At 41.7% G+C, this 12,489-nt stretch overlaps 1 protein-coding gene across 1 annotated transcript in view; it reads right to left on the reverse strand.

The window, feature by feature from the left end:
* The window catches only part of sntg2 (syntrophin, gamma 2), an 89,332-nt gene that overhangs the window by 51,294 nt on the left and 25,549 nt on the right, over positions 1–12,489 (reverse strand). The window contains exons 5-8 of the mRNA XM_030116478.1: positions 11,162–11,205; positions 9,803–9,844; positions 8,818–8,905; positions 3,890–3,978 (exon numbers count right to left, since the gene is read on the reverse strand). Of these exons, the coding sequence (XP_029972338.1) occupies positions 3,890–3,978; positions 8,818–8,905; positions 9,803–9,844; positions 11,162–11,205 (263 nt within the window). The remainder of the gene's footprint in view (positions 1–3,889; positions 3,979–8,817; positions 8,906–9,802; positions 9,845–11,161; positions 11,206–12,489) is intronic.

Consider the following 12,489-nt stretch of genomic DNA (forward strand, 5'->3'; position numbering starts at 1 on the left):
TACACCACAAGACGTTATGTCACTCAATAACATGCAACACACACTTTTTCTTTCTTTCTGTTAAAAGAAAAAACAAACGTACAAGTTGCCCTACTTTCCCTCAAATCTCTATCTTGAGGCTTCCTGTTATTACATTCTGAGCATTAGGGTGAAATGATGCCTTTACTGCGCTGAAAAATAACTCAGAACAACAAGCAATTACTCCAGGAAGGAAAACAACCACTCACACAATAGTCCTTATTTGTGAGGGGAGAAGAATCTCCCTTGACATGACCGAAAAGCCTCCAGAGGACAGAATTTTCTGGTTTGAGCCATTTCAGTGCTTAAATCTTATTTCTGGGGAGAAGGAACTGGCTGGTTAATTGCATATGTCAGCCACTAAGTTTTCAAGCAGGGAATTAAATGTAAAGACCCCTGCCAGACTCATCCAAGCCATGTTGCAGGGAAACAGGATATTTGTTTTTTGCACGGGAAAGGCGGATGTCAGCGCCTGGGCTTCACCTCGGATGAACTCCAGAGGAAGTGCAAGCCGTGCAAAGAGCCCGTGAGCCAGTGCGCTTTCTCCAGAGCCCGCTTGGAACTTCAATGGAAACACTTGAAATGTGGATTATGTGTGAAAGGTTAAAGTGGCCACCTGCTGTCTGTCATGCTTTCACTGAATAATTCATGTGAAATGTCGAACCATGCACACACAGAGCAGTTTCAAAGGATTCTGTCACCACTGTAGATTACAGTGCTAAAGTAAAAATTTTCTAAAACACTCTCACCAGAACGGTGAATAGTAGAATGTAACTTTTTTTTTCCTGTTCCACAGTTTCCTCGACACGGAGAGCAGCACAGGGCCTTTTACCATATGTTTGTGCAAGAGTGTCATTGATAATGAAGTGACTGTATCACACTGTGCTGTGGTGAGACTGAAATATCCCTCTGTGAAATCAGCTGCTCCTACAGCGAAAACTACTCCCACCTATCATCCCAGCAGCACACTCTGTAATCACAGGCGTCGTCGCTACTGGATCAAGCCAGCTCAGGCGTCCAATAACAGCTTTCAGGATGTCATCCAAGTAAATGAATGATTCGGCCCACTTGTGCTTCCCTTTTGACCCTCTCCACCCCTTTACAAACCTCAGTCATCAATTGAGCTTTTTACACAGGAGATCAACCGGGCGGTTATGTCAGAACCTTCGCTGCTACTGAGAACAACCGCACCTGGAAGCGTCACTTCTCATTTCGCTACAGAAAAATTTCATTCGGGATTGAGAGCCAAACCTGAGCTGAAAAGGAAGCGCCGGCATTTATACACTTCACTGCCTGTGCTGTTATATTAAAGGGATTTATTATGTTGGTGCGTTGCTGCGCCTTCATGCGTGTCTAACAAGCACAGAGAACGTGTGTCATATACCTGCTTACAAAGGGCGCTTTGTACTGTCTGAGCTGAGAGACGCATCCTCGAAATAACACGAAAAAGTTCACAGCACGGAAATATAAAAAAGCAGCTTTTGCCTTAACTTTCCCTTAAAATAGACTTTCTTTGCAATCACTAAAAAGTAACTAGATATTTGAAGTGCTTTACTTTTGTTTGGGAGGCTGCAGGACGCATTAGCAGTCTCAGTACTGCATGATTCAGTTGAATAGCCGATTTACTCATTAAGTGGATCAGTCCGTTTGCGGAAGATGCTCTGTAATCTGGACATTAACACCTTTTGAAAGAATCTATGAATTAATAATTAAGAGAGGAAGTAAAACGGCTTACGTAAACTGCCGAGATGCAGCACGGTTTAATGAAGGTCATTTCAGGTTTATGATGTTACTTCAAGTCACATCTTTCACGTTGTCAGCAGGTTTCAGAGAGTTTAGATTATTGTTGCACTTCGCCTCCTGTTGGGAAATTAGTAAAATGGAAATGCTAAGACAATTTTTTTTTTTTAAACAAAGCAACCACCAGGATGTACAACAAAAGGAACCACAAACACCGAGCTGACAAAACCTTATCACTCGATTTAGAGCAATGTGTTGGAATTACATACCGTATTACTGCCAAGAGTGCTGAGGACGAAGCCTTTGGCCTTGTTGACACAACAGTGTTTCCAAGTGAAAACAGAAAACTTTCATTGCATTTTTGGGGGTCCGTTTACACGACAGTGCTCCGAGCCACCCTGAACGCAAGTTAAAAAAAAAAAAAAAAAAACTTTCTGAAAATGCTGCTACTGTGTATGTGCACCACAGACATAAGAAATGGGTCTGTATATTCAGGAGCAGATGGAGAATTTAATTAAGAGTTTTGTTTCTCCTGCATTATAATTAATCCCATTAACTGAAATTTATACTGAAAACTCCAACATGAGGAATGTACATGTTTTATAACTAATAATGAGATGAGAAAGACTGAAAACATTTTGACAGGACTACTTTAAATTGGCCATTAATTTTCATATTCTGACCATTTCCTGAATTTATTCTTTTCCCACCGATGTGATGATCTGATTCAGGTCGCCAGCAACATTCTGACCTGACTCGACGTCCGCAAAGAGTTGACAAACGGAGAATTTGGCTGACACAAGTTCAATTTTGCTCCAATTACCAGCAGGCGGACAGCGGCGGAGCCCCGCGAGCGGGGTCAGGACCCGCATTTTGGACAGTTAAACACCAGCCGGGGACACGCTCATAGAGGACACTGTGGATTACCTCACATTTAAGAACACGTCAAAGTCAGAGTGGATTTGTATGAGGCACCCTCCACAAAGAGAGGCAGAGCTAAGCTACAGCTGACAGCGATGCTGCTGCTGCTGCTGCTGACGGTCAACCCTGCTGAGTCGGCGAGAAGACCCATATTGAATGACAATGAACTATTCTGTATTATCTAATCATTTTTGTCCCTGATGTTTAAAAAAAAAAAAACATGGTTTATAGGCAAAATATGGCATTGCAAAGCTAGTTAAATCCCAAATCAGGTTTGTGAGCCTTAAAACTCTAACCTGTGTCCTTTAAGAACCTCTAATAATGCTGTTCATCAATATGTGTCATGATATTGCTGATCTACAGTGAGATGAGCATTGGCTGTACATTTCTGGTTAGAAGACTGAGATGATGAGCAGATTATGCGTCGGTGCAGCGTAACACAGTAGGACTGGAAGAGTGATGAGCGGAGCTGTGAAAATGCATGTTGCGTCCCTTGGATCAATGTGAATATAGTAGTAGTAAAGGGATCCCGCTGAACTGAATGTACAACCAGTATTGACTGAGCATACTGAAGTGCAATTGAACTAATGTACATTTAATTGAACCAGTCGATTTGAATGATTTCAGCCCGACTAAGACGGCTGTCGAGTTTTAATCAGCGCTGCCTGCTGGAGCCCGGAGGTAAGGCTAGTGGCAGACTTCACAGGTTGGACAAATTATGAAAAATATCAAGGAAAGATATTGTCCAGAAAGTGGGTTCAAGTCACGTTATGTATGTATACATGTTTCATTTCATTTAGTGTACAGAGCGCTTCATCTGGGATAAGTAATTGTGAAATATATTCAATTTTTACTGCAAATACATCAAATTATGAGTTGCACTCATTGACCCATCTGTATTTCTACTTGCATAAAGTCACTCTTTATGCTGATGAAAAGCAGGACTGACAACGCAAGAGAGCTGCCAATATAATGTACCTTTCATTAAAACAGAACTCGGAAAATAATGGTTTCAGGTAATGAGCTCCTCAGATAAAGTTGCTGACACTTACACCCTCAGCTCGAGTTGCATTTGAAACATTTCACTTAATTTGATTTGGATATAAATGGGATGAGACAGAAACAAACTTGAAAAGAAGCACGAAATGTATCAAGACTCATCAAATGCAATTTGATCAATATATAATGTAAAAATCAAAAGCATTCTTACTGCGCTGCTTCCGTTTCCATTTCCATTTAAATGTAAGCCACTGTCGAAGAGTGGAGACGATACTCGGCTGTGATCTGGCCCTGGAGAACCTAAAAGAGGGGGGATGAAAAGGAGAATGATTCATGTTCTTTATAAAAGGGTATGTGAAGCATCTCAGTTAAACATTTAGTTCAACTCAAGTCATGTCTATAACTATTTTATTCCCTCAGAAAAGAAGTCGGGGGTTGCACAGAAACCTCAAACGGCAAAACCTGGGTCATTGTTTGAAATCTGAGGGGTTATTACCGGCTTTATCTTGTTGCCCTGCCTTTGAGCCATGCAGCCTGGACCATAGGCAGAATCCACAGGAAAACAGTCGCTGTTTATTTGATGTGATATGAGCTCGACGGTGAAGGAACTGCTTTGTGATTCGGTCAAACTTGCTAAAATGTGACAGACAGCTCTTGGCCTCTCACGGTTGGCATTAGTGCCAAGGTTCAACAAAAGAAGGCTTAGACGGAGCGCATCTCTAACATTTTCGCTCTCGGGCACCGCAACCACGGAACGGCAAGCCAAACAGCCCACAGCAAATCCTGAGCGTCTCCGCACTGACGCCGTCCTGTGAATGCTAAGATGCACACAGGATGTAAGCCCTGGTTATCGAATAGTAGTTGTTTTGAATGTAGTTATTCACTGGATAAACAGCAATGTTTAATACAGGTGTTAGCAGTTTTTTTTTTTAATCCGTATTATATTTTAGTAAACTGTACAAAACGATAATTACATTGGCTGGGGAAGACAAAGAATTTGCAATGCAAGAGGTTAATTACTTTTTACTTAACAGCTGAGTCACAAAACAGCTACTGGTGGCTGTGCTGCTTAACTGAACAACATGAGGAGCTGTGAGAAGCAATGAAGAAGTTCAGGGACTCAGGGCAGGCAGCCAGTGACGAGAGACAGAATTCAGACGTCGGCTTACAGTCAACCGTCAACATCCATACAGGTATGGTGCGCTTTTAGGAAACCGCTTTGCCAGTGAGTGTGTGTGTGTGACTGAATCCTCTGATCAACTCCAGTCCAGGTTTTTATGATATGAAGCACTGGTGAAGAAATGGATCTGGGTGTATTAAGGGTGAGAAAAGCATTATTGAGGCAGGTGTAGAGCACAGACCAGTTTCTTTCAAAACAGATTGATCATAAGACTCCTACATAAGCGATTTTGTCACCAAGTCGACAACATTTACTTGGAAGCCCTAAATAATCTTCACCTGTCATCTAAAAGCTTTCATAGTTTCTGACCGATTCATCTGGAAATCATGATGGTGTCCTCACAGACAGAAGTGGATTAAGCAAAGACGTCAGAGAAGCTCTATAGACCCGTGGCGAGCTGTATTTATTAAATCCATGAAAAGATGAACGGCAGATAAAGCAGGCAAACTAAGACCTACTGAACAACATTATCCACCAGACTCCAGGCATGTCAGGAGAATGTTCAAGAAACACCACATTCCTGCAGAGTGAAGTATTCAGCAGAAGACAGCGAGGGCGAGACGGTCAGGGCTCAAGTATGTACAGTACATAAACCTCAAAGAAACAGGATATTTATTTATTCCTATCTTAATCGGAAAGAATTTGTGGTTTGAAAGAGATGTGGGGGAAAAAAAGGATTCTGCAATATTCATCTTTGCTAAATGGTAACTGGTTTCACTTTTTTCCACTGCTTCAGCAGACCTCGGATTGCTTCGTATGGTGAATCTCAAGAACACTTTGACATTGGACCGGGGGGAGATGGGGGATCGAACCCGCTTTTGTAAATGAACAAAGGAAGAGGCCGAGCAAGTACTTTTTCCATCGCGTGTGAAACTCTCCCTCTCAACACGACTCAATTTCATCTGAGTGGTGTCAAAAACACACATCAGTCATAAAAGACAGAAACGGTGTCAAACACGACCCTCAACACAAAGACTGGCGAGGACTGATGAAGCCTTCTGAATGAGATTGATTCTATTGATTACATCTAATTATCAAAAAAAAAAAAAAAAAAAATATCAAAACAAGACACTAGTTGCTACACCATTACAACCCTTCACAACTTGCCAAGTTGGCTTGAAAGTCCTCTTTGGCAGGGCCGAAGCTAAAGTGTTAGTTGATTAATCACAGTGGGAGACAGGAAGTGGACGTCATAGATGAGACGTGTTTGAAGAAAAGGAATTCTTGAGAGTGGCCCCAGATTAGTAGGCCCCTCGGGAGCAGTTCACCACGATGCAAGGTGACTACTTAAAAGAAGCCACACCTTACACATTTGCTTAAACAGCATTTGCTTGTTGGGAGTTAGAGGAGATGATCAATACAGTCTCATATCTGTCAGCAAAATATGCTGATGAGGAGTAGATTTATACAGTATATGAGGAACAAACATTCTGCCAAAGTTGGAAGGCCGACATCAATCAGCAGGAGAGACAGTATGGTCTTAATACAGGAAATCATTCAAAAGCACTGGAACCAACAGACTTTGGGATTTTTGTGAGGAAAACAACTGACTGCCTTAGTTGGCAATTCTTTCTGAAATGGACAAAAATCACATTTGGAATTAGGATATTAAAGGGGCTGTATCATGCAAAATTCACTTTTTGTATGTTTTAACGTTTTTATATGGCTATGTACTCACCAAAACACCCCCAAAGCATTGTTTTCCTTTGTGCCTTCATGTTTGAGCTTTCCTCCAGTTTGTGCTGCTCAGAGAGGCAGCCCCTCCCGCACCCGTGAAAACGCTCTGTTTTTCCTCGTTCACGTCACACGGAGAAGATGGCCCCTGATCCCCCCTCCCGCAGGCCCTCGGCAATCAGCGTTGCCGCTTTTTTCTAACTCTGATTACGGAGATAAACTTTGACCATCGCCTGAAAGCAACAGTCAAGCAAGAGCAAGAGTCTGAAGGGTCTGAAGGGTCTGCCCTTGGTGAGTTTCTAACAGGAAAAGATGTTTTCGCGTGTATTTCCGTGTAGAGAAGCTAGAGCTAAAGAGCTAAAGCTAACCCTTAGAGACGCTAACGAAGTGCTGATTGGCTGAAGTAGGCTGTCAGTCAAAGTCCACAGGGGGAGAGGCGGGATTTTCAGTGAAACAGAGCGTTTTCTCTTCCGGGTTTCAGAATTAGCCCCAGAAAATCTTTTATTTCACACAAAATGACTTTTCCTTTGCGCCAAAAATAAACTATTACCATGTTAATGCCATTTCTAGGGTTTGGACTAGCTAAAAAAGCATGATACAGCCCCTTTAAAGTTATAGTGTAAAATGAGTGAAATGTGTTCTTACTGATGGTTTCTTGATAAAGGTTTCACCTGGAATACACACCCCACTACATGAAAACATGTTTAATATTGCGTCTGTCGGACTTCTGCTGCCTGGACGACTGACTCATCAGGACATGAATGTGGTTCCTGGTACCACTGACAAGTCCGTCACACCCCGCCTCAAATGCGCAATCGGATTTAGATCTGGTTATTTTGCAATCCTTAATCAGTCATGTTTCTCACAACAATCTTTAACACTTTTTTTGCTTTGTGGCAGTGAACATTGTCCAGCTGAAAAGTGCCACTGCTGTCAGAAAATAGTCCCCGTTAAACGCAGAATACGGTGTGTAATAATGTCCAGGTCCATGTGAAAGTGATATCCACACCAAACACGCCCAAAACATCACACTGCTGTGTTTGGAAAAAAAAAAAACCTGGTTCGGACCAGGACGCCTGCTGGTCACATCTCACAGTGCTTCAGCAGTGGACAGAGGTCAAACATGGGCACACTGACTGCCAAGCAGACCGACAAACCTGCTGAAACAGTGTGTATTCTGACATCTTTCAGAACTGACAGTTTTACAGTATTTCTCTCGGATTGCCCTTGTCAAACTCATTAAAATCCTGTTTTCCCTCTGACACATCAACTTCTTAATATATCCCTACCACTAGAACGTGCAGATGGTCAGCCATTGGTCAGTGTTATGACTGATCAGCATCGCTTACAAACGTCTTGTGGGAGCTCCGAGCTGCTTTGCATTAGTCATCTGCATTCCAGTGAAAATCTGACCATTTAACTAGAGACAACTAAATGTTTCAAACACAGCGCTACAGCAATCTGATGTGAGTAATACCAAACAAGAGCCAACTGGCAAAAGAAAGTCATTCTCAAACTCCAGAGGCTTGTTAGGAAACTGAGAACACGAGGCATATCTGCTACATATTTTAGTTTTGTGTAACACAGTGTTCACTATATGGAGCCAAAATAAAGAAAGTAACCTAAAATAAACCCTTTGACTGGTGGTGAACGGTATATTTCAGGCAGTAGAGAAATACTTCATAGGGCATCTTTTTGTAGGTTAGAACACTTAAGGTACCACAAATTCTCCACAATATGAAGATATTTCAGTTACGGTGTCGTGTTTGATTCATACTTCAGGAGCTATCTCAGGCAATCACCTCCTGCCACTGCATGGCTCTTCATCACTCCTCCACTTGACACAGAAAAGACAAAGCCGTCTCACTTAGAATAAAATACTGCTCACAAAACTGCCAGATGTACGAGTTACTTTTAGCATTGAAAAAAAAAAAAAAAAAAACTGCTTCATGTTTTAATTCAGCTGCTTGCAATGATTTTCCTCCCCAACTTCATTCTTCATTCTTCACCTTTCACCGGCTCCACAAGGCTGGTTTTAGTGTCTCCGTTCTCATCTTGCCAAGTTACTGGAGGTAAGTGCAGCTCAGGGCGTTTCTGACATTACTGTTCGCCTCGGGCCACCGAGCGTGACAATTTATTACTCCGAAATAAGCACTCATCTATTGAGCCACTTTAAAAAGTGTTTAGTTGAGGGAAGAAAAAAAAAAAAAAAAGACATTCTTCCACAAATGTAGTTCAGAATGAGTACTCTGTGAAATTAGGTTTATTGTGAAGTGGAGGCTCACCTAGAGGCAGTTTGAGAAATGATGGGACTTCTCGCAGGTAGCGGACGGTGATGGTGACCTCGTCTCCGGCGGTACGCAGCAGGTGAACCTGGCAGAGGAGGAACACCGAGACACAGAGAGAGAGAGAGAGAGAGAGAGAGAGACTGACTGATGCGGCAAAATAGAATATAATCTTGTGTAAATGGAACAAGACGCATTCGAGTGAAGCTGTACGCAGCCTGAGCAAACTAAATGTAACAGGAGATGAGTGAGGAATATTTAATCACGACTTAAAGCCTGACTGACTGAAGTGGTTTCGCTCCAGTCATCAAAAGGCAGGAGTTGAAGGCCGGTGCTCCTCTTCTGACGGGCAAAGTGACGGCTGACACCGCCAGGTAATTACCTGCTGAATGCCTGAATAGTTGACGTGTGAGTGATGTAAAAAGTGTCCCAAAAAAAAAAAAAAAAAATGCTGAAATAAAGAAATCTGCATAGATTGGAAGCAGTAAATTGCAAATCTAGACATGTTCCACGCTGAAGAACGAGCGAGTCCAAGGTCATTCTTAATCTGCTTATTTCTTAATACACATTTTGCACACGTCTTGATCCTCTCCTGGAGAACAGCTGTGAACGCACAAGAACATCCATCCAGATATAGAACAAGTGTGTGCCAGAGTGTGGGAGATGTGGGGATAGTGGACAGCAATGAAGGGAAACACTAAAATGGAAAGAGGAAAAAAAAAAAAAAAAAACAACAACACAAAGGAACTAAATATTGTCACAGCCGGTTTCAGAGCAGCTTTTGATACTCACTGTCACTGTTTTTAATTTCCAGCAGCATCAAACAAAAAGGCAAACAGCCTTCTGTCGAGCTGACAGCCGGGATTGCTGAGACACGTCTCCGTTTTGATATTAAACCTTATAGAAGGACGGAGGAGTAATAGGCGGATGTGTGCAGTCGGGAATTAGCTATTTATAAAAGTTAATTACAAATATATATACTCACAACTTCTTCATGAGTGCAGCGTTCTACATTGATGCCATTGACCTGAAGAAACCAACAGAGAGTGAGAAAACATGAATATACAATCAAGAAAGTGAACTGGACACATAGAATAAAAGACATTTAAAATGCATTTGAAAAGAGTCAAAACAATCATGAAAAGGCTCATTTAGACAACTGAACAAAGAGACAAAAAAAGACCACAAAACTACACAAACACCACATAACTCCAAGATGCAAATACCACCAGGAGACAGCTGTGATAAGACAACATCGTCAAAATAAACTGCAGAAGATGGTCAAGAAATCAAAAAAATGAACCGTTTCTAAATGTCATCCGAAAAAATGTAGACAGATAAACCAGCTACAAGTCAAGCCAACAAACAAACACACACACACACACACAATTCAAACACACATTTTACAAACAGAAAACACCAGAGAAGCGTTAAACTGTCGGTGCAGAAACACAGCTGCATCATTGTGAGTCTGAGATGAGGTGGGTGGGAGCAGAATCATCGACGCAGTCCATCTGGATCTTTTAAATAGCAGATATGCATTGCCATAATTTCATATACGAGAAGTCAAAGGTGCGGCAGCTTTCAGAAAATAATGAATTCAAAAGACACTCCGCTAAGAAAATAAACACAAAAAATTACCTCCATTTTGCAAATATCGCCCTGTCTTTTTTTCTCCTCTCAAATTTTTGCCTAGCAGCTCCTAATTTTCCGTCTCTCCTGCCCGGAATTCAAATATGTAAATAGATGCAATATTCTGCAGTGTGACAGTTCAAATAAGTCACTGCAAATAAATATGAAACAGAGGTGATCCAAAGGTGGGAGCAGGAGCAATTCTATTCATATTCTAATTCATAATGATTTCCAATATGAATGGTAATACGGTTCCACTGTCTGCTGGATCTTTCTGATTTTCCTGATAAACTGCAAATCCAATAAACCTGCCAGACACACTCAAATTAACTTTTTTCCAAAGATGAAATGAATGTAATTACTGGAGAGCAGACATTTTTGACAACATTGTTCTTTGATAACCTTCTTAATGAGGCATCATAGACGCTCTGGTCGTGACATGTTTGTTTGGATTAATTATGGATGTTAAGTAGTAATATATCCGACCACAGCGATGTCTAGTCAAAAAAAAACAAAAAAAAAAAACACTGAAATTAAATGGCTTATGTGATGAAAAGCTCATGAGTAACTACATATTCAGTTCCCATTTCCTCAAATTAATCGCACTGTCAAAATAAAGAGGGCGACACTGAGATTCAACAAATGTCCACTCCCGGATGCGACCCGAGACAACCTCCGGTCAAAGAAAAAAAAAAGAATCTGCTGCACCAACCTGCAACACGGCGTCTCCGACGAACAGCTTCCCCGTCTGATCGGCTGCAGGCGTCCATTGTCAAATGTCAGAGGTTAATGAAAACATTACTAAATAATTGCTCATTTCATACATGGTAATGCGGCGGAAATAGCAATCAGTGTCTCCGTCTGACTAATCTTGAGGTACATCCTGCAGCTCAGACAGAGAACACAAGAAGGCATGAAATCTGAAGCTAATCGGGATATAAACTCATTTGCAGCAGCACTGAAGGAAACAATGAAAGCTCTATTGTGGAAAGACTTGCACAGATCTTGGGGGAAGCCACTTTATGTCCAGGGGAAAAAGACACCATGATTCTTAAAGAAAATCAAGAGGGTCGGGGGCAATGAGGCAAATTACGGGGGTGTGATTCACTTCTATGGGGCGCTGTTGGCATCAAAGCAAAATACTCGCAGGTCATCAAAGTATTTCCTCCTCCATCTAATGAACAGCTTGATCACATTATTCTTCCCATTCGGCTCCTGTTTATTCCTTCACGGCATTTCACGCTCGCTGATCAGGATTAAGGACCAATTGGAGACCCAATTAACAATTAATGTTGTGTAAGATTACAAACTCTTATCTCTCACATTTTTTGTGACCAGGTAGGTACAAATAATAATACAGGCCATAAAGCTTGAAAGTTTAGAATAATATAATATTTAGTGGGACAGAGGTTTATTTACTTTGGGACAGACTTTGCTTACACGCTAAAAGTGGGTGACTTGTGCAGCAATTCAAAATGGGCACAACAGCACAAAAATAAGATTTGATGGAAAACAGCTGGAAGGTTGTTCTCCAGACCGAAAGCAGACTGATGGTAATATATGTCATCCAAACAGGAAAGTTGCATTAAATTATGTGATTTTCTGAAGTCTTCATGGATGTTTCGGACTAAATATGATAACATCTCTCAATGCATTCGAGATGAGCTAGATTCCCTAAAAGAAGGCACACATGAGGTGAGTTTGACTTTTGGTTTCCAACCAGAAAGTAGGTTAACAGGGATTTGTGAGGTCGGAGTAAGAAAGTTTGTGCAAGTGATAAAATCAAGGTTGATTTGTTGGAATATAGCATCTTCCAATCTCAAAACTGATAGCTGAATTCCTCACCCGACCCCGTCATTGGGCTGAAGCACCCTTGAGCAGTGCACTGAGTACACACCCAAGAGGATGTGGCTGAGCTGAAGCAGCTCTGAGGGGAAGAAGGGTCAAACCTGACCGTGAAGAAGCTGAAACTGGTCTAAAAACCTGGGTTCACTCCCATTTCCAGCAGCAGTGTGTGTAAGCCTAAATGCTGTGTTCAAC

Source organism: Salarias fasciatus, chromosome 19 (assembly GCF_902148845.1).
Source record: "Salarias fasciatus chromosome 19, fSalaFa1.1, whole genome shotgun sequence".
In the NCBI taxonomy this organism is placed as follows: Eukaryota; Metazoa; Chordata; class Actinopteri; order Blenniiformes; family Blenniidae; genus Salarias; species Salarias fasciatus.